The sequence below is a fragment of the Vulpes lagopus genome, chromosome 6 (assembly GCF_018345385.1).
Source record: "Vulpes lagopus strain Blue_001 chromosome 6, ASM1834538v1, whole genome shotgun sequence".
Lineage (NCBI taxonomy): Eukaryota > Metazoa > Chordata > Mammalia > Carnivora > Canidae > Vulpes > Vulpes lagopus.
In genome coordinates this window covers 98,215,575-98,239,567 of record NC_054829.1, presented here as the reverse complement: position 1 = coordinate 98,239,567, position 23,993 = coordinate 98,215,575, and the positions used below count along the sequence as shown (strand labels likewise).

The window sequence follows — 23,993 nt, the reverse complement described above, 5'->3', positions numbered from 1 at the left end:
CTTTTTATGGAAATGCATAGCAGTTAGGGCTGAGAAATCAAAACGCTCTTGGAACCAGCTTAGTAACAAGCATAGTCAACATCAGTGGTGACACCGTGTGCTGAAAACACCACAGTTAGAGCAGAGCAAGGAGCAGGAAGTGAGGCAATGCGAGTGTTCAACTGTGAATTCATGGCCACACCTCAATTTATTTCTGGGAAGTGCATGTGACAACTATTCACATACATTACTATCTTTATACTATTCGGGATATGCCAAATAAAGTATCAAGTCCAAGAGCGGTCTGTTTTAGAAAATTAATTAGAAGAGAGGGTAAAATTCAGTCTTGTTTATGAACAAAATATAAACTTGGAGTCTCTTCTGAGACTTGGTATAATTTAAGAAGAAACAAGCTAGTGTTTAGGATATTTTGATCAGTTGATTTGCTCTAACCACTTTTGTAATGAGTTCTCAGCACAGTGCAGCAGTGAAATCTCTGTCTTCACTATCACCAGGTAAAAGTATACTTTTGGAATAGTTTTTCATGGGGAAGCAGATGGATCTATATTGATCCACTGACACTCGTTTGTCCATGAGGCTTCATGCTCTAAAGTTATATAAAAGGATCATTGGCTGATATTAGACGTGTAGACTGTGGCTAAGGAAAAGTGTTAAGTTACTTGGCACACAAGAGAATTGTGGCTGTGCTCTTGCCATTTCTTAATCAATTGCTACTAACATCAAAGAGACCTCGAATATACCCAAGGTCTTTCCTGGTTGGCATTCTGGTCTGAAGAATCTGTCTCTCTCAACCTCACGGATTTGGGAGACCATTCTACTCCAGTGCTATTTCAATCATATTTCTTAGAGAAGAGTATCCTGAGGGTGAGGTGAGGGGTTTGTTAGAGGCTTCCCTTGCTATCTTAAAGTAGAGAATTCCTATGAAAACTTTCCCAAGTGGAAATGGCATAAATTGAAGAAGCAGTTATTAATTTATATGGAGAAATTTTTGAACATTCCCAATCCGCCCTAAAAAAAATAATCTTTCTTAGTTTTTTCTCCTATCTTAGGACATATCTTGCTAATGGATGCACACGATAAATGGAAATAAAGCTCAGAAGTTCCCAAGATACAGTTCAAAGCTGCGGTGGCCTGATGCTGAAGTGCTGAGTGTTGTTCCAGGCTAAGAGCTCTGCAGGGCCACTCTGGCCCCTCAGGGTTCATGCTGCCTTGTAACAGCTCACTATAACACAAACACTGAACACTAGTTTCCAAAAGCAGAGGATACTTGTATATTTTTCTTTATTCTTCATCAAATTCCACCAATAAAAGCCAGGAATGAGCAGTAAGTGATCATATCCTTGCTTAAGTCTATTAGAAATATCCTGAAAAACCTCCCGGGACATCCCTAAGAAGTCCTCTTTTTTTTTTTTTTTTTTTTAACTCAAGAGAAGAGCAGAACCCATGTAATATGGTTTTTGCACTAGTCTCCAGAAGATGGTCTTTGCTAATCTGGCTTTTAGGTTGGAAAGAAAGAAGAAAAGTTGATTTCTTGTGGATTTTGCTCTAAACTTTAACCCTCAGGCAATTAAAGCCTCTTTATCCAAAGTGAGTCTCTGGTTAATAAGGCCCCTTTTATAACCAGTCCGAAACACACTTTCAAAACAAAAGTTAGAAAGTTGTATGAACCATTTTCAAGAAAGATCTGTTTCTGTTTAGAATCACCCTGACCTTTTTGTTGAAGAAGAACAAAATAATGTAGTAACAAAAACACAAGTGGCTGCCAAAGGAAGAGAAAAAAAAGTTCCTGTAAGAGGCTGAAACAATAAATCTCCTCTCTGCTGAACTCCCAAAGGGAGTGTGTGTATTTCCTCCCGTTCTTTATCAGAGCCCCCGAAATAAGTGGGAATGGGTAGTGGCTGTTCACATTCAGCACACCTTTTCCATTTGCTAATAAGGCCTTGCCAGGCTGGAAGGGAGTTGTCTCTGCCTGACTCTGGAGAGAAAAGCCACTGAGACGATCCACGGGCACCATGAAATCCCTTCAAGTGACCATCCTTTGTCTTCTTCTGTCCAGTCTTTGTAGCGGTAAAAAAGACGCAGGTATCATTTTCTCTTATTCCTCTGATGGTGTGGATCAGAAATCACTAGTAGGGGACTCTTAGCCTCAGTTTACCTTCAGGAGCTTCCCCTGAAACTTAGATTCAGCAATTCATTGGCTGAATCAAATGTGTGAGTGTTGATTGGGGGAGTGCGTGGAAAAGGCTCAACAAAAGGGATGTTTGTTTTTACTGAAAGGAAAATGTTTGCTGGTAATGTGGACCTGCGGGATATTTGAGGGCACCATAAAGGTACTCAGAATACGTGATAGCATTTTTTTGAGAGTAAAAATCTGGGGATGAAATGATACTTAAAAATGTACTCTTCTTTCTCAAAAATGTTCTCCTCTCAGGCTTTTAAGTCTAGAAATAACAAGAATGTCAAGTATGGGTGAAAGGCTGTAATCAGAAATACTGCATTGCAGATGCTGGCCTATATTTTTCCCAACTATCTCTTGGCTCTGATAAATTGAGAGGTTGGATCAAGCTGCCTGGGGAAGTGAATATTACTGTTGACGGTGTAGGATGGGTAAAGAGGAGAGTCATTTGATTAAAGTTAATAACATTTACTCCAGAAATAAGCACATGTCTACACATATACACACATTTCAGAAATTTATAGACATAAAAATCCTACCCACTGACTGTAGTTTCAGAAACTCAGATATATAAGAACCACTATAAGCCCTGACGATATTAATGACCAGTTGCAGGAGATTATTACATCTGACTGTTTGCCCTTTCTGAGGGATTCCCCATAAGCAATTAAATTTAACAAATATTTATTAGGATCCTACTATGTACTCATCAGTGCAAAGAATATATAAATGATAAAGACATTGTCCTTACCAACAGTGTAAACATACTGTTGGGAGAAATAAATATGTAATACTAATATAAGACAGATTTAATAAGTGCGAAAACCAAAGTATAAACTATCATAAAAGGACACAGTTGGGAAATATTGATTCTGAAAGCCCTGGAAAACAATCAGTTCTAATTTTATTTTGCTTGTTCTCTTTTCAAAAGTTTGCTCCCTACAAAAATTCTAATTTACAATGATAATGTAGGAAAAATTATGCACACCTCTTCAGAGATATTTATCATTAATTTCCCAAAATACATAAATAAATTTAGGGCAAAATCCCAAACACTTCAAAACATATATGATTGTTTATCTGGAGTTAAGTTGCATCAGGTATCAAGGCCAGAAATCTAACTTAAAAGAGTTACCAAGCATCTGATTTTTAAAAAAATAAAGAGTATTTATGAGGGGCCACAGAAATCAGTGTGTAAGCTTATAAGTAACTCTTTGGTATGCAGGGGAAATCTTGATGCCATGGAAAACACTTCCATAAACAGATGTCAGATCAATATAAATTTGAAAGTCTGGGGACAGCCCGGGTGGCTCAGCGGTTTAGCACCGCCTTCATCCTGGGACCTGATCCTGGAGTCCAGGGATCGAGTCCCACATCGGGCTCCCTGCATGGAGTCTGCATCTCTCTGTCTGTGTCTCTGCCTCTCTCTCTCTCATGAATAAATAAATACAATCTTTAAAAAAAAAAAAAAAGAAAGAAAGAAAGTCTGGGTTAGGCTGCTCACCACTCCAGGTCTGTAAGCACCATCGAGTACACTATTTTCCTGACATTGTTAAACATTGAATGGATTACGAGTCTTTCTGAAAGCAAAATGAAATAGGATCAATAGAATCAGCCTGCAAAACCTCGCTGTAAGGAAAGACGGCAAAGCGGAGGACGACGCAGAGCTGACCTGGCAGGTTTTCCTATTATGATCAAATGAGGAAAATACCAACTTTTTTACCTCACTGGTAATGAGCCCAACCTGCTAATGGTATCTTCTTTCTAATGAACTATTAGCCCAAGTAAGATAATTTTTCATTTGAGCAGAGATAATGACTACATAATAACTATCTCCTTCAACCTCTGCCAACAGCTCTATTTGTTAACTTAAGGAAAGAGTCTGTAAAACTACTTCATTTGTCTTAGAAAAGGAAACTCTAGCTCAAGAGCATAAATTGACCATCTGAGTGGTGCCTAGAAGGAACTGGAAGAGATTTTCCATCCAGGTGTATGATTTTGTTGCACCTGGCTCTGCCTGTCTTATGTTTCCCTTCCCAGCTATGGTGCAGGAAATGAAGCATTTCCTAAGCTAATTTATTAAGTTCTTTCCCTAACCCTCTGTACCGGAAACACATTGATTTCAAAGCTTTGTACATTCCCCAAACTTAGAATGCTTACCATATTTCATCAGTAGAGTTGATTATTAGGAATGAGGAAGGAGGCATTTGATATGCCTTAAATTCACAAGTTGTCAAGAAGATCCATGCTTCTTTGCATAGTAATTTATTCCTAAATAATGATCTTTTAGAGAAATTGACTACTTTTCTTTTTCCTTCTGACATTTTTTGTCAGTCTCAGATTTAAATAAATACAATGTAGTCCTTTGTGCTCATTGTGAAAATCAAGTGAATCTTTCTACATAGCAGCCAGTGACTTTCTATTACTTGGTTGACGGTATAATATTTTACAACCTCCAATTTGGAAAGCTGTTCTGTTGAAATACGTATGGGAGGTTCCTGAAAAAGAACTGCCATTCTTTCCCAAGGTTTTTAAAATTGTATTTAAACCTGAACAGCCCCTTCCTGTGGCTTTTAAACCCCTTTTGCTTTTAAGCTTAAATTGATGAGCCTTTGAGTGTCAGGACTGAGAGAAGTTAAATGAAGAGGGATTCCAAGAGAAAGGAGGCCCAGGAAACAATGTACTCTTCAAGTGCCATTTACTTTTTGAATATTACCTTAATTTAGGAAAGACTAAAATGTTTTAGGCATTTGCAGACAGGAACAAACATCATTTTATTGGTATCTGGAGAATTGAATTGCTTGGAGAAATTCATTTGTCAGTGATTGAACATTCGGTTTCATGAGGGAAAAATGGATTGAATAGACTGTAAAACAGATAGTATGCTAAATGCTATAGATTTGTAGAGATCAGTAAGACTCCACCATGGCCCTTGAAATGGGGGAGAGAAGCACAGTCAGGTAATTATAAGTATGATTATATTGTAGGTCTTAAAAGGTAAATAATGGTACAGAGCTTAGTTTGGGGTGTGGGGCATCAGAAAGGGCTTCGTATCAAAGTGGAAATTATGATAAACTTTGACATTTGAAAGACAGGAGGTTCCAGATCGATGAAATTTCTTGAGAACATGAAAACATCAGTATATTCTAGTGTACACATGTAAGGAGGTCACAGATTGGACACAGGTAAGTTGTGGAAAATAAGGTTGGAAATAGAGCCTCAAGATATGTCGACTACCAGAGTGAGAGATGTGAAGTAGTTAAGAGTCCATAGTTACAAATGAATAGTGAATTAATTTAGAGTCTCTGAATGTGTTTGACTGTGGGAGTTATATGATTGGGCTATCAATTGGGAAGATTAAACTGTCAGCAGGATATAAGTTAGACTATTGCAATCAGGAGAGACAAAAGTTAAAGAAAATAGCACAAATGTCACTTCAAGTATGAAAGTCTGTCAATACAATGAAAAGAATGATCTGGGGAAGAGCTTAAAGGAAGTAGAAAGTTTGAGATTTGACATTTTCTTGACTGGCAATGAGGGAGAAAGTCACTGAGATGTACAGAGAGAATTATCTGAATATTAGGAGCAGGGAAATGGTTTGGGAGCAGGAGAAGGGAAGGATAGATGGAGGCAGTTTAAGGAGAAAAATGATATATTTGATTTTGGACATGGTGAGTTCAAAATCCTAATAAGATATTTAAATAGAGATGTTCAGGATAAATTAATATCCCTGGGTAGTTGGAATGCCCCTGATTAATATCCCTGGGTAGTTGGAATGCCCCTGAGGGGTTGAGTATTCTCTACTCTTGAAAACCCCAGAAGTTCTTAGTTCTGCTTATTGTAAGATTAATAACATAGAAAAACAATTTAATTCTCACCTAGATGCTCATATTTCTAACTCTCTTATGGCACTTTTTAAAAAAATTCTATCCTAATGATTGGTAGGCGTATCTTATTTCCTCTGCCAGACTCTTAAGTACCTTGAAAGTAGAGGCCATATATAGATATATTACCATATGTAGTTTGTTTGTCCAGTAGCAGTTCTAAGCATATAATAAGGACATAGCTGGGGATCCCTGGGTGGCGCAGCGGTTTAGCCCCTGCCTTTGGCCCAGGGCGCGATCCTGGAGACCCGGGATCGAATCCCACATTGGGCTCCCGTGCATGGAGCCTGCTTCTTCCTCTGCCTGTGTCTCTGCCTCTCTCTCTCTCTCTGTGACTATAATACATAAATAATAAATAAAAATTAAAAAAAAATAAGGACATAGCTGAATGAACACATAAATGCATACTACAATTGCCTTCTTTTATTTTTTTTTCATTTTTAATTTCTTCCAATGACACTCACCAGTTTACTGCCTTGTCCTTATGAAAAGATTATGGACATGATGTCTGACTCATAGCATATAACACGGACACAAGTGGATTACTTTGATCCCTGGCTATGGAAATGGGCACCAAATATAAGGGGAAATGTGCTTCTTATCAAAGGTAAGCCAATTCCCAAAGTCTAGCCAGGAGAGAAAGTGATAGGGAGAGATGGATAACCTAGTACCAGGTGACAGTAATTTACAACAAATCTGGAGAAAATGCTCTGTCTATAATCCTTGGGGGGAAGGATACCTAAAGAGAGTTGGCTCTACTTTTTCATTTGGGGTATAAAATACTTTATGTAATACCTTCGTTTTTTTAAGATTTTATTTATTTATTCATGAGAGACAGAGAGAGAGAGAAAGAGAGAGAGAGAGAGAAGCAGGCTCCATGCAAGAAGCCTGATGTGGGACTTGATCCTTGCACTCCAGGATCATGCCCTGGGCGGAAGCCAGGCGCTAAACCTCTGAGCCACCCAGGGATCCCTTGTGTAATACCTTTCTTTAGTTAGAAATATTCAAAGAGAAACCTTATTCTCAACCTTATTCTCAATTGCTTAAAATTATAAAATGGCTTTCCTAAAAAGCAAAGTTCCCAAAAAGGAAAGTTTAAGAAAGTTAAGTAAATACCACATATCATTAATTCACGTGTTATTTTAGATAGCATTGCTTTAGAGCAGGTCATTTCACTTATTACTTCTGTTTAGTTTCGCCACTATCAGAAAAATTTTACCTAAAATGAGTGATTATAGGAAGAATGAACCTATATGCAAACAAATCCAATGGGAAAGTATTTAGTCCCAAAACCATTTGTTTAATGTTTTTTTTTTTTTTTCCAGGACTCATTTTTTAAGAGTCTCTACTTAAAAGTAGAAAAGATCATTCTAGAATTCCTGTTTTCAAGAGATTCATAACAGTTGTCACCAGTTAAGTTCTCTGCTGATTTTATCTTGCTAATTGTAATTATTCAGATAATTGAGGGGAAAAAATGATGCACATGTGAGGATTTCAGAACGCTTTTATTTTACTGGATCATTGCCAGTCCTTTCCTTTTCATTGATGAAGGTACATTTCAAGCTCCAGGTGAATACTTTAACTTGTGAATAATTATCTGATTCAAGCAACTTCCATGCCATTTTTTTAGTCATCACTTTCCAACTTCCTCTTCATCTTTGAAAACAATTTGAGATGCACATTTCTAAACACTGAATGTCAAAGCAGGAATGTACTCTAAGAGACATTCAATTCCTGTTGCTAAGTGCCTCCTTTCCTGTTGCTGAATTCCTGTGGGTCATTAAAGCTCTATCAGGGTAGGATAATAATGCCTGTTGGGTGTTAAAAGAAACTCTTTTAGTTAGCAAACAAGATCCTTTTTGTACTGTTGCAGACACAACATCAGCGTCAATGGGAAAAACATTAGCGATGCCAATCACATCCAGAAAGGCCAGTACACGTGGTTCCCAAATTTGGGACAAGTATAAGAAAAAAATCTTTTTTAAAAAATGAAAAGAAAAGAAAAATAGTTTTCTAAACTTAAATGGAAGTTTTGTGCCTTGTAGAAATATCAGCAGAGATAATCATAACTAGTCTTTAAATAGAAGCAGCCATTGTGTGAGTATTAGACACCAGTGTGTCTTTCCCTGTGTGCTCTCTGGCTGTGTTTACTCCAGCCATTGCTATGGCAACCTGCTACACAGTGTAGTGTAGCCTGACAGCACCTTACCTCATGTGAATATTTACCTTTTGCTTTCCTGTCTGCTGTTATGCTAATACCAAGGCATGCGTCACCTGCAAAACCCCCACTGGCACTACTGTATGTCTGCCCTGGATGTTCAGGAACAGTAGCCCTCTGTGAGATAGTTCTTGCTGAAAGGGGGAATGGAGCCAGTGAATGAATGCTCTCCTCTTCTATTCCTGCTCCATTTCACTGCTGTAGTCCTCTATTCCTTCCCCTGACTTCACTTTCCTTTACTGACTGTCCTCACACAAGCCTTTGTCTCAGGCTCTGCTTTCTGGGGATATCCGGGACTTAATATTTTTGTTGACGGGAACATTTTGGTTTGCATGGTAGTGTATATGGAGATATAGACTTGTTATAGTTTCTCCAATACTTCAATTACTATTCACCATCTTTCTTCCTCTTCACTTAAAAAACAAACAAAAAGCTTTGTCAATCTTTTGATGACTATGGTAAACAATATTCTGAGCAGGTCTAGTTCTAAGATAACATTCTTTATCTCCAATTCTTTGTCTAAATATGAGAAAAAAGATAACATTTGCCTGTTTGCATAGAGTCAGTCATGAATTATATTGTGTGGTGAGTAGCCAAAAATATTGAAGTCATTGACTTTATTCTTGGTGTACTGCTCATCTGAAATATGAACTGCTTTTTTTTTAATTTTTATTTATTTATGATAGTCACACACACACAGAGGGAGAGAGAGGTAGAGACACAGGCAGAGGGAGAAGCAGGCTCCATGCACCGGGAGCCCAACGTGGGATTCGATCCCAGGTCTCCAGGATCACACCCTGGGCCAAAGGCAGGTGCTAAACCGCTGTGCCACCCAGGGATCCCTACGAGCTGCTTTTTAAATCTGTCTATTCATATTGTGGCTTGAATCCAAATTAGTTGTGTCAAAACCTAGACTCAATCAGAACTGGTTCAAGTTAACCCAGGTAAGTATCATCCTGACATTTACCGGCGTCTACCATTCATGGTGCCTGGCCCTTTACACAGCTTATTTCCATCACAACATTTAAGGCCCACTTCATGATTCTCATTTTTACTGATTAGGAAATGGGGCTATAAAGTTATATTGGAGCGATGTGGCTAAAATCAAACCAGAGGATGTTGTTCTTCAAAAATCTTCCTTATAGCTTGCTGTCTCCCAGTGTGGTGAAATTGCAGTAGTTGAATTTTTCTAATAGGAAGGAGGAAGGAGACTTGTCAATTGAGTAATTCAGAAGTCACTGCTGCTTCTCATAACATCTTCTACTTCCTTTAAACCACAAACTAAGTGCCATGAATGAGTTTCTGTTTAGTGATAATGGTTCTCTTAAGATGCTGGATTCAATTAATTAGTGGAGGATGCAATGAAAAGAGTTGTAGGCATTTGCCTACCTACCCTTTGTTAAGTTAGTTGAAAAAAAAAAGATGTTCTTGGCTACAATATAAATGTTAATGCAGCTAATATGGGACTTGGAGGAGAAGAAAAGAAGCAGAGGAAATAACTATTAATGCATTAATCACTTAGTGTCACATTTATAATTCTTTTGGAGCCAGACTGTTCAAATTCCAGCTTTGCCACTTACTCTTTATGGGAACTTGGGCAAGTTACTTAACCTTCAGCATTCCCAGCTGTAAAATGGAATGAGTGCAGTGCCTACATCATGGGAGGATTAGGGGGATCACATGAAGGGATGTACACAAAGTACCCACCATAGTGCCTACATATGATAACTCTAGAAGATTAGCTGAGGTTTAGAACTCAGAGTCCTATAGTTTATTATATCCCATTCCTTAGATAAATGGCTTTATTTCCAAATTGATTCTGATGCAAAAATCAGCAAACATTTAAATAATTATAATGTTAAATCTTACAAAATGAAAAACCAGCACAAGTAAGTTTTTCATGGAAGAATCCATATGAGATACTAGAAAGGTGATTGCAAAGTTATATTTTTGATCAGAATATATACAGGCACAACTTGATAGACGCAGACTCTATTGTCTAGAGTGTCTTTCAGATTTGTAGGTTATTTAATTCACCAGTCACTCAAATTAATAAATAAAATTATGTTCGTTTTTAATTTGGATTCTAACTTTGTACTCTCGAGAACTGTCAACATCCTCACATGTTATTACCTGTCTTAAAGCATTGAGCACTGCTCAATCTGAGAGGTGGGATATGTTAGTGAAAGGAACCTTGATTTTAATGTGAGAACCAGGTTTGTGTCCATCTTCTTAGTATGCTGAAATCGATAAAAATATTAAATGCTTCCTAGACTCTCTTTGTCTAAATATGAGAAAAAAAGATATTTGTTGATACGGTATTAGAGTTACATGAGAATACAAAAAAACCTATTTTAAGGTCTCTGTAAGTCATAAATTACTATTTAAATACTAGTTATTAGAATGCAAGCTAACATTTAAGTCACAGAATCAAGGGATTAATAGGAGGGCATTTCACAAATTTGAGAATTTTTCCTTATTCGATGGGTTGCCATTCCACCACTGCTTTTTTAGCTGTAATACCTTTATATGTTTTTCTATGGCTGCTACACATTCAAATAGCCATGTGTTAGAATAACGCTTGAGTCATAAAAGCCACACACACAAAACACAGAAAACCATTTGAATCACACATTGAGCTTATTTTTAACTGAAATGGGAAAAGAAATTATTTTCTGTGGTATGAACTGTGAAATCACCTTCTTAGGGCTTTCAGCAAGTGTGAGGACATAAACGCTGAGTTCTTGGACTCTGTCCCTGGGGCACAGAGGCCACTCCTGCATTCGTCAGCTCATGGTCATTGTGACAACTTCTCTCTCCAACAATGAGACATCCTTCAATTATCTCTCCCTGCAAATCCAATTTTAAAAAATGAGAGCCACCATTTTAAATGCACAGAATTAACTAAAGATTTATTAATAGTAATTGCATTGTTGGAATTAAGATAATGAAATTATGTGAATCCATAAGCTTATTATTTTTCTTTTCTTCTTTCTATTGCTGACAGTCTTTGTTGAGCACAAGTTTTATATTAATTAAAGTTTACAACTCTATAGATTTGCAAAGTAGAAGAAAGAAAAACGACACTGCTACCAACCATTTAAAAACCTGCTGTTAAGAGTCCATTTACAACTTAACTGAATGCAAATCTGTTGGGAGCAAAGACAATGTCTAATTGATCTTTTTTCCCTAGGACCTATCTTTGGACACATAGGCGATGCTTACTAACTAACTCTTGCTTTAATTTGGAGAACTGTATTTCTTCAAAAATCAGCAGACTTGAAAATGTACAAGGCATTCCTGAATTTGTTTTCAGTAACTTGAGGACAATATTTATTTTTATCCTTGGCCTGTACTGTGGAGAAGTTTTGAGTGTCATTTTGGGATACTCTCTTGGTTGGCAGAACTGATTTGCTTTGGTTTATGAAATTGACTTGCCATCTTATTGTTGTATGATTAGCAAAAAACACTCACATTTGGTTTATATTGACTGTTCAAATCACATAGGAATGGTGTGATCATCAGAATGCAACTATTGAGTCACTCCTGTCTCTCCCTCACAAGAAGAGTATGGTATCCTGTAATTCTATGTATCATTCACTGGGTAATTCTGAAACACTTAGATCACACTATTCCTCATCCCTACTAAAATGTAAAGTTATGGAAATGCAATTGTAAAGATGCATTGATTACAGATTTTACTGCTCTAACTCTGAGGTCTTCATTTACTATCTTGAGTAATTAACTTTATTGTAATACTGTCCAGAAGCAAAGGCATTAGATAATTCAATTGTATCCAGGTTTTAAAATTTTCATTGATCAGTAAATAATAAAATGCCCTTTGGACAGCTGACAGGGAATTAACAGGTTTACTTTGCCAAATAAAAACACACAGCACCTACAACATAGACACCATTTAAAGTCTACTTTAGCTATCCACATATATTTGGCAATATAACATTTTTTTTTTCACTGACCTCTGACTAGTGTCACAAGCAAACCCTGCACAATGGTGGAATATATTGTTGTCTAAGCCAAGAGCCCTTGATCTTAGCTACCAGGGGCTGTGTGACTGAGCCAAGCAAATGTTTTAACTTATCAAGTCTTTAATTTCCCTGTCAATAATAGGAGTGCAGTTTGACTAAATGATATTAAAGCTTTTTTCCAGATCTACAGCTGTCTGGTCTCTCTGTAACAAGCAATTTCTGTATATTTTGCTTCAAGTTATCTTGCTTCACTTTCATCTTGTTCTTTGTAGATTTATTCATGTTGGATCAAGATGCTCAATTCTATTCCCTAATGTTTGTTTCCTTTGGGAATTTTCAGATAGGACTTTAGGAAAGTATCTGATTCACTGTAAAGGGTCACTTCTCTGCCATGAGAGACATTTCTCAGAATACACATCAACAGAAGACATCTTTTTCCATTTCCTATGTGGAATTTTTGTATATATTTTGGAGACATGTGATGGCGGGAGGAATTCTTTTAAAACACATACACACACACAGAGAGAGAGAGAGAGAGAGAGAGAGAGAGAAAGAGAGAGAGAGAAAGTGAGAGAGAGAAACTGATTGACATTCAGAAAAAGATTGAGAGTAAAGGTGAGATTAAAAGAGCCTGAGAAGGTGCCAGAGGCTGGGAGAAAGAAATAAAGCCTCTTGGAGAGTGTTGGAATGGGGAAATATCAGGAATGAAAAAGGTCAGGAAGAAGGATATATAACAAAAGCTCTAACAAATTGGGAGGAGCACTCCCCACAGTCCTTCCAGCTACTCTTAAAGACCTGGTATTCAGTAGAATTTTTCTACTTCTTTTTTAAAAAATATTTATTTATTTATTTATTTATTTGAGAGCAAGCGGGGGGAGGGGCAGAAGGAGAGGGAGAGAATCTCAAGTGGACTCCGTGCTGTAGGAGCAGCCCAATGCTGGGCTCTATTCCATGACCCTGAGATCATGACCTGAGCTGAAACCAAGAGTCAGAGGCTTTAACGAACTAAGCCATGCAGGTGTCTCAGGTTCTTTCTTCTTATCATTAAATCTCTTGCTAGTCTTTCATTCCTCCATCTGTTCTATTTGCAAAATACTGTACATTTTCAAAGTACTTCATTGATCAATTATACCATTTAATCTTTGCCATTGCCTAGGGGATTGTGCAGGTGTTACTGGCTCATTGTCAGAGAAGAGCCCAAGGACACACACACTGTAGTTGAGATCAATGGGTCTTAACATTTATTACTTATTAGAACCACTTAAGGTGACTGTTAAAAATAGATTTTCCTAGGACTCACCCCCCACCCCCGTGGTCCCAAGACTTCTTCCAGTAAAATCCAATCAACTACACTCCCAGCAATTACTACAGATAATTTTTATATACTGGTATATGAACATACATTCTGAGAAATCCTGAACTAGATTCCAATTTCCTGACTTGTCATCAGAACTCTTCTTATTGCCCCATATCCACAAGATGACCAGAGGTGTTTACCTTTAAAGAAAAGTGCTAGGATCTAGTGCTTTCAGAGAGAATTTTGGTATCAATTCACTGTGATTTTTTTTTCTTTTTTGTACTAGTTTAGTATAATAGAAACTAGATTTGGCCAAGACAAATATTAGTTAGAGCACTGAAATCTCCATAGATGCATAGGTTTAAACTCTAGCCTTTTTGACCATCCCATTGTAAGGAAATTCCATACTCATTATAAAATCCTACTGATTCCTTTCCATTCTACTATTAATCTGCTTCCTGTTTTCATTAACCCTGAAAGACCGTGGGCCTCTGTTCCATTGCTGCTCAAGATTAACTACCTCACATAATAGAGAAATAGCTACAACATTCCCATCAAAGTTTTAAGTGGTGTCAGAATGTGTCTAACAATCCCAACACAAATATTTCTGGTTGAAGTGTTGGGGCCAGAGGAGCTTGAGAAGGTGTGGAGAATTAAATGATCAATGTTAGTAAATATCTTGTAAGCATGAAAAGAAATTAAGAAACTGTGATGCTATGAATCTGTGCTAGATATGCAGGAAATGTTCTAGTATTAGAGAATGACGAGTTGAAATTTGTCAACTGGCTTATCACCTGCCATTACTTAATAAATAAGTTACAGGAAGAAATCAACAAACTCTCTTCCGGAGTTCACAAACAAGCATCCTCTGACATAATCTACAGGTGGGTGTTGTTTGGCCTCACAGTTTTTTACAACTACGGGAAAATATTTGAAAATAAGAAAATTTCACAAAACAGTTAACAAAGAAGGAAATTAACAATCTTATTTTCAGGTTTTCTGGTAACTCCAGGCCTCATATTCCCTCATGGCAGCATTCAGTTAAACCTCAGTAATACATACCACTCTAAATTGTGGAATGTTCTCTCTTCTACGAACATATGTGTGCTTATACCCTTCCTGAATCTCTCATTCACCTCTTTGTCCAACCTCTGTGAGTACTGGGGTTAATTCCTTCACTTATTTCATAGAGTTTGTAGGATTTCATATAAACATTAAATGTGCAATGTTCAAATATATTACCATGTTTGTGTTGATGTGATGGATTTTGAAAGGACAGGGTTCTGGAGAAATTTCCTACAATTGATTAGGCTTGCTAGCTCAATCTCAGAATTTTAGAGCAATATTCCAGTCACAAATTTTTTCATTTTTCATAAATAAGAATGCTTCTATTGAAATATAGCTATAAATAACTAACTTTGCATGGATTACTACTTTTTTCATAGTTGTAGGAAAGCATAAAACTTAGAAAATGAGTTAAAAAACTTAGAAACTACAAATCATACAATGTGATTAAAATTCTACTGTATTTTTGTTTCCTACCATCTCTTTACAATTTATTTGGTGAAAAAAAACTTCCTGCCTTTAAGAAAATATTGAAGGCCCACAGCTTTTTTGCTCATTCTTAAGGGAACAGTCCAATGGACAACTAAGTTTGCAGCATTATCAATTCAAAATTGGAATGTACAATCCAAAATGATAAAGTTCTCTCCTACAGCTCATGTCAGTGTGGGATGGAATTCTATTCTATCCTGTGGGTTCTTTATAATTTCTCTGTTTTTTTTTTTTTTCTTCCCTTTCCCCTCTCCAGTCTCTTTCTGACCACTCTGTGTTAGGAATAGAGTGAAGAAGGTGTGAGAAAGTTAAATGAAAGGTATTACTTGACCTAACACCATAAGTTGTGCCCAGAACCTGCAGAATGGTGCATTTTTATGGGTTCATCAAAGGTGTGCTTTTGGGCCTCTTCTCCTTTGCAGCTCTTTGGTTCCTAAGAATGGATCCTCCTCCTAGAGGAATCCACTGGTTGCTCCTTCCAAAGCACTGGTAATCCTCTGTTAACCCAGTTTTTTAGATACTAAAGAGCCCAACTCTCTTCATAACACTGTGGAACAGGACTCAAAACAGTTCTAAAATAGATTTGCATAACAGACCACACAAGCTTTGCCCCTTAGGGGTGAAAAAATTGGGAATGGGATTCAAAAGGAGTATTTTGCAAAGACAGTCTCCTGTAAAATGGTATGTATGTACTTATCTCCACACTTTTATTCTTTTCATGTTCCAGAGTGAGAAAAGAGATTCAAGTGTCCACAGAACAGGTTTTAGATATTTTATATGAAAAATTGTATATGATTATTTGTCTCACAACTTTGTGATATCACATACATTAGTAACTGAATAAAACTTTAATGTTCACATATGCAGATATTTTGTGCCAATCTTTCCTTTGAAACAATTAAAGACTTCAATGTGTGTATTCTCAAAGTTTAAAGTAATTATGCTATAAACCAATATTATAATTAGAACAATAAAAGTCTCCATATGTTTAGAAATTAAGACATTTCCTTATAAATAAGCTATGGATCATCGAGAAGAAATAATGATGAAAATTAGAAAATATGTTGAATATGAAGAGAAATAAAATATTTTATACCAAAATGGGTATGATGGAGCTAACTCAGTGATTAGAGGGAACTCTATTGTCTTAAAAGTACACACTAGAAAGGAAGAAATAAAAAGACAAAATAAACCCAAATGAAGTAGGTGGAAGAAAATAAGAAAAGTAATAGTGAAAATTAACGAATTACAAAAGAAACAAAATGCAAAGAATTCCTGTATATAATAATAAGATTGCTAAACTTCTGCCAATATTAATCAGGAAAAAGAAAAGAAGAAACAAACAAAAATGAAAAGGAAGACATGACTATAGATGCTGCTAAAAGTTTAAGTGGATGTGATGAGAAGCTTTGTCAATTTTTGAAACTTATATAAAATCAATAAATTTCTAAAAAATATAGCCTCTCAAAACTATATGTTTATACAATATAAATGTATGTGTGTGTGTGAGAGAGAGAGAGATAGAAAGAGAGATTGAGCAGCAGGAGGGGCAGAGGGAGAGGCAGAGAATCTCCAGCAGACTTTCTGCTGTGTGTGGAGCCTACTCAGGGGTTCCATCTCACAACCCTGATATCATGACCTGAGTTGAAATCGAGTCAGGTGCTTAACCAACTGAGCCACCCAGAGGCACCCAGTAATGTTACTTTTATAAAACATTGTACCAAATATGCTAGCTAGTACTGTAAAATAAGAAAAATAAATATTACAATGATTGGATAAAGAAATAAAAACTTAGTATTTGGACATATTATGTTATGATTGTAAAAATAGAAAATCTATAAGAATTTACTGAAAAATTATTAGAATTAAAGACCTAAGGTTTCTTGATATAGAATTTACATAAATTAATTGTATTTCTGTCTATGCAATAGCTATTTGAAAAAGAAAATGTGTCAAAATACAATTTAGAAAAACATCAAAAAAGAACACCAAGTGCATGTAAATAATTCTAATATAGGATATCCAATATTCCTTTTCCCTTAATATAGGCATGATTTGTAAGAGAAGAAGAATAAAATTGATTGAATGAAATTAAAGATTAAAGAAATACTTAAAAGTTAGAAAAGTATACCATGTCCATTGAATTGGGCAACACAGCACTTAAATGATGTTAATTTTGTCCAAATAGACCTAGGATTCAATATAATTCTGATTAAGATCCTAATAAATTTTATTGTAGAATATAAGAAGCTGATTATAATTTTTTGTGGAAATGCATAAAGTCAAGAAAATCTTGAAAGTAAGTCTTAAAGAAGAAAAATAAAGAAGGAGAACTTGTTCTATCAATTTTCAAGTCCCATAATAAAGATATAGTAATTAAAACTGTCAAATTGGTGTATGGTAGAAATATCAAGAATGGTAGCATTGATGCCACATAGATCAGTGGATAGACTTAAGAGCTCCTAAACAGACCTATAGATATATGGATATTTGATATAAAACAAAGATGGTACACATCGGTGAATATCTATATAACCTTATTTTAGGAAAATACACAAGAAATACTATAAATGAAGGACATATATTCTGTTGCACTAAAATTAATTATTATGTTTATCAAAAGAAATAACAGCAAGGGATCCCTGGGTGGCGCAGCGGTTTGGCGCCTGCCTTTGGCCCGGGCGCGATCCTGGAGACCCAGGATCGAATCCCACGTCGGGCTCCCTGCATGAAGCCTGCTTCTCCCTCTGCCTGTGTCTCTGCCTCTCTGTCTCTCTCTGTGTGACTATCATGAATAAATAAATAAAATCTTAAAAAAAAAAAGAAATAACAGCAAAAGTGAAAAGATAGCACCAAAATGGGACAAGTTATTTGACATGGGTATAAATGACCAAAAAAAGGGCATATAGAGTATGCAGAAAAACTACAAATCAGTAAGGAAAATGAAAACAACGAACTCAATCCCAAAACAAAAACAAAAATAATTGGTAGTCTTAAATAGGTGCTTCATGTTTGAAAAAAATAGAAATACATGTATGCTCATAGCATATTTTTTAGAATAGACAAAAATTAGTGACAGTTCAAATGTCTATGAATTACAAAATTAGTAAGTAGATAATGGTTTATTTAATTAACCATATGCAGCAACAACAATGAACATACTGTAGCTATAATCAATTAAATAAAAAAATCTCAAAATATGACGTTGAACAAAACAAAAATACTACAATATATTGCAATTTACATAAAGTTAAGAACATTCAAATTCAAATTCTATCATATTCAGATGTACACATGAACAGTAAAGCTATAAAGAAAGGCTAGAGGCCAGCCCAGGTGGCTTAGTGGTTTAGTGCCGTCTTCAGCCCAGGGTATGATCCTGCAGACTCGGGATCGAGTCCCACGTCGGGCTCCCTGCATGGAGCCTGCTTGTGTCTCTGCCTCTTTCTCTCTCATGAATAAATAAAATCTTTTTTTTTTTTTAAAGAATGGCTAGAAACTATTACTATAAATAAGATTAGTATCTACCCTTTAGAGCAGTAGGAGAAGCATGTAATTCATAGAATATTCTCTAGAAGTTTCTGCACTGCTAAGAATATTCTATGCCTTAATCTGGTCATAATTACACCACGTTCTGGCTAATATCTATCATGATATGTATATTTTTGCACTTTTCCATCTATATTACCCTTTTATAATTATAACAAGAGTTGGGAGGTATGAATAAAATACAGAACCTGAATTTAAGAAACTTAAAATTGAAGCTGGGATCTATTAAAAAGAAAATAAGCTGTCTTATTGGGTAGATAATAAGACTCCTTAAGGTTTTAAGAGTAATTAATATATAATAGAAGCTTAATATATTTAATCAGAAAACCTTAAGAAACACCAAGAAAATAAAAACTATGGAGAGAAATGTCAGTAGCCCTCTGAAGCATTTGATAACAAAAGTGATCTCTTTTTAGCAAATCTCTATTGTTGTTATTCATACAATATGTAGAGTTTCCATACACACACACACACACACACACACACACACAGCCCTCACCACAACTCCCCCTGCTGCATCTTTAGTACAAATCTCATAATAGGAAGATATTGTAGCTTTTTCTTAACACTGTATACCTTTAAGCTTTCATTTAAATGTTGTCAATTTCCTCTCAATCTCATTCTGTTTATCTCTCAAATTTTAGGTTTTCATTCTACTGTACTTTTTGAGATCAGAAGCTTTCCATGTAAGACTTGCCTCTGCTCAGGTTTGGCTCCTTGTTTTGAGCTAGCTTTCTGTTGGATGTCACTACTTAGAATACTGAGTACTTTAGCGCTCAGAGGCATTCATTCTTTTTAATTTGATATGCATGAATTGACATGTAAGGCTTGTTCTACAAGACTAAATGCTGGCCTGAGACCCATGCCTAGCAATGCACCTCAAGATCTCTGGTCTTCGACAGGTGCTCTTTGAGGCTGGAATCTGTTTTATGATGTTCACATCAAAGCTTGCTTGCTATGCTTCTTGGTGTTCAAGACAGACTGTCATGAGCTGGAACAATGTTTAATTCTCCTGAAGACTTTAATTTCATTTAAATTCAACTTTGTCCAATCTCCATCTAATTCAGGATAAGAGAAGTATTATTTACAAACATTTGTAGTCATTCTAAGTATGGATAAAATATTTATTAAAAGTACTTAAGAGTAGGGGTGCCTGGGTGGCTCAGTCAGTTAAGTGTCTGTCCTCAGCTCAGGTCATGATCTTAGGGTCCTGGGATGGAGCCTCATGTTGGACTTCCCACTCAACAGGGAGTCTGCTTGAGTTTCTCTCCCTTTGGCCCTCCCCTGGATTGTGCTCTCTCTGGCTAACTCTCTCTCTCTCAAATAAAAAATAAAATAAAATACTTAGGAGCAAAGCCAAGTGTTTGTTTCCTATTGAATTATTTCATTATGGAAGCACATGTGACTTTATGATTTAATAACAGTAATACCATATTTACACATTAATTAAGAGTTTACAAAGTACTTTTATATACATGATCTCTACAAAATCCTAAAATGCAGACAAACTGGTATATGTTAACTATTTTCAATTTATTAATAGGGTTTTACATATTTAAGTGAGTTTAACCAAATATATAAATGGATTAAATGTTAAACAGTCTCTAAGGTGATTGCTAAATTTTCTTATTAATAAATAGAATTATATCTTTTGTAAATTGAACACAAATGCTTAATGGAGAAATAGATTTTTCATTCTATGAGTTAAAAAATGGTTAAATGGTTGAATATATACTTCCAAAACTGAATTAACTTCTATAAAACATGTTCTGCACACAAAATGTGTACTTAGAGACATTTAAAAAAGGCTTACATTCACCAACTTGAAAGTACGCTTACAGAACACGTTAAATATTAGTATCATAAGTAAGATAATATTACACTCTTTGGATTGATAAAGGAAATAAATCATTAATTTTATGCCATTACTCGGTATAGCCCTAGTACATAGTAGGGATTCAGTTATTGTCTGTTAAGTGAATTAAAAGTACTCATTAAGTTTTAATTGTGTGGTTTAAGAATAGCATATATAGAAATTCTAAGGATAGGATAGTCATTGTAGACAGAACTAATAAGGCTTCATGCAGATGGCACAACTTCAGCTGAACTTTAAAAAAATTATCCATGTTCTCTAAGATTTTTATTAAATTTTCTAAAAATGAGGAAAAACATGAGCAAAACCTCAGAGTAGAAAAAAAAATGCCATATTTAAGAGATGGCAAAGGAACCAGCTTATCTGTTGGAAACAATGGGAAGGTTGTGTGTGTAGATTCAGGTTATAAATAAAACTTAGTTTTTTTTTTCTAAAATACAGACATTCATTTTTCAATATTTAATAATCTCTGGGCTTGAAAGTCACTCAGCAAATTGTAAGTATTGTGGAAGCCAATCTCCAAGATGGCCTCCAATGATCCTTGCTTCTTGGTATTCAAGCATTTGGGTGGAACATTCTCACACTTAATTAAGGCTGATTTGTGTGACTCACAGAATACAGTGAAAGGGGTGTTGTGTGATTTCCAAGGCCTAGGCAGTAAAAAACATTATGGCTTCTACCTCAGTCTCTCAGATTGCTTTCTCTGGGGGAAGCCAGCCATCGCGTTGTGAGAACAATCAGGCAACCCTGTGGAGAGACCTAGTGGAGTAAAACTGACAGCCAGCACCAACTTGCCAGCAATGTGAATGAGCCATCTCATAAATGGATCTTCCAGACCCATCACACCCTGAGCTGATTGCTGCCCCAGCTGCAATCTCTACGACTGCTATCTTCTTAGAGATTCAACCCCAGAATTGCTCCAAGCTGCTCTCAAGTTACTTCTCCCCAAAAATTGTGAGAGATAATAAACAACTGTCTACAGAAATGTGTTTAGGGATGATTTGTTGTGCAGCAATGTATGGCTAATATTAAGTGCCATCATTCAAATTTGTAATACATTCAAGTTTTTTATGGAAATTTAATATTCAGCTCAGAAAGAACACCTTGTATCAAGGGAATTTTTCTAGAGGTCAGGATAAATTATTTTCTCTCAAACTCTATCCACAGTACATGTTTAATTCATACTGACTGAATTTATTTAATTGATCCATTATTTACTTGTTCCATAAAGATAGAATGTGTTTAAGATTATATCTCTTGCCTCTTCCTATTACATGCTTAAAGTACAGAGGTTTAATTTGCTGATGAATACTGGTGCAGATAGAACTAGAATATTGCTTTATCACCTTGTTTGTAGTACTAGAATAATTATAATAGCAATACATTTTATAAGCAACATAGTTTTTTCTATAGTTCTATTACCAACATAGATACTTTAAAAGTTATACATTGTAATTAATAGAAGTTATAATGTTATTTTCCTTGAAAATACATTTTTCTAATGAATTTGGCTTAGTCTTCATTTGCATTTCTTGATGTGCTTACATGACAATTACTGGTAACTATATTTGCACATTTATATCTCTGAATATTGGTAAAATAATTAGTAATTTTTTCATATAGTGAAACATCAGAGATTTTAAGGTGGAATTATTTTCACTTTTATTCACATATTGGAAAATTAAGTTAGAGACACAAATGATATTACAGAAGCAAATTTGAGAAGGATTAAATACAGTGTCAGATATTGTTTTCTCAGATTAAATAGTAAATCATTCCAACTCCTTTTTCTTCTACTGGAATCCAATTTCCATCTTTATTCACATTAGTTCTTCTTTGGCAGTTTTGCTCCTACTTGTTTAAAATGCAGAGATCAAAATTGAATTCATGTTAAAATAAGAATCTGACCAGTATTAAGCAAAATAGCTATTGTGCCTTCTCAGTTATATAACAAGATCTATCACTATAGTTCCATTTGCAAGTATAATTTTAAGATAAAATATTATATTAATTCATTATTTTTTACTTAGAGTTTCCTTTGGCTTTATATCTTTACCTGATGTACTTAGTTTTTTTTTTTTTTTTGATGTACTTAGTTTTATACTACTCTACTAAATTGGTATACTCTTTACTTTGCTCTTTTATTGTTCACTTGATATTTATTGCGACTGAACTTTATCTTATAAATAAACAATAATTTATCTAATTATATTAATATTGTTAATTTCCTTATTACCCAAAATGTTAAAAAGTGTTCAACATACTATCCTTTAAAAACTTAATTTGGATTTTTTTAAAAAGATTTTATTTATTTATTCATGAGAGACAGAGATAGAGGCAGAGAAGTAGGCAGAGGGAGAAGCAGGCTCCCTGTGGGGAGCCTGATGTGGGACTCCATCCCAGGACCCTGCGATCATGACCTGAGCCAAAGGCAGATGCTCAACCATTGAGCTGCTCAAGTGTCCCTGGATTTTATTTTCAATGTAAAGATTGGATTCATTTGAAATGCTGTGCTACGTTATTTTCATAAATTGATTCTTGTCTTTACTGCCTTATATTTCACCTAATTTGTTGATGGTGATGTCATATGAGACAACAATCAAAAGCTTTCCTAAAGTCTAAATTTATTGCTGTAGGTCTCTAGGTAAGTCTAATATTTAAGACATTCAATGATTATTAATCACCTATTCAGCCTTTACTTTCTGCTATATTATCAGTTCCTAAAACAATGCCAGGGAGCTCTAAGCTTATTTGACTTTTTTTTTTTTTTTTAATGATAGGCACACAGTGAGAGAGAGAGAGGCTGAGACATAGGCAGAGGGAGAAGCAGGCTCCATGCACCGGGAGCCCGACGTGGGATTCGATCCCAGGTCTCCAGGATCGCGCCCTGGGCCAAAGGCAGGCGCCAAACCACTGCACCACCTAGGGATCCCTTGACTTTGTTTTTAAAAGAACTTGGGAATAATGTATGCTGGTATGAGGAGAAAAAGGAAGAATAGAAAATAGGGCTGACTTTCTGCTATATGGAAAAACTATAATTTGGTGCATTACAAGGTACTTTATGACTAATTGGGTGGCCTTAAAAGATTTTTGCCTGGAACAGTATTTCCAGGGCACATATTGAGTACAATTGGTGGTACTTGAGATAATTTAGGGAATGAATGTCAGGGAGTTAAATAACTTGGACTTGAATTTCTATTATACTTTTGGTTATCTCAGTGTATGTTTGGTCTTCTTATGTCTTTGTTATAGCCTAACATTCACTATTTTAGGCCTTTCAACATAGACCCTGCAGGATCAAGCATGAGGCCACCATAGTATCTATGTGAAATATGATTTTTTATAGTTTTTATTTTTCTGGTTAATTTAATAACTTAGAGATCTTACTCTTCTTTTGTGGAACTATTATAATATTTTTTAACAACTGGATTGAATTTTTAAGCAATTTAACTTTTT

General features: G+C 35.6%; 1 protein-coding gene across 2 annotated transcripts in view; it reads left to right on the top strand.

The window, feature by feature from the left end:
• Positions 1-1,867: 1,867 nt before the first annotated feature.
• The window catches only part of EMCN (endomucin), a 133,331-nt gene continuing 111,205 nt past the window's right edge, over positions 1,868-23,993 (top strand). For both annotated transcript variants that reach the window (XM_041758467.1, XM_041758466.1), the window contains exon 1: positions 1,868-2,082. In XM_041758467.1, the coding sequence (XP_041614401.1) occupies positions 2,013-2,082 (70 nt within the window). In that variant the 5' untranslated portion in view covers positions 1,868-2,012. The remainder of the gene's footprint in view (positions 2,083-23,993) is intronic.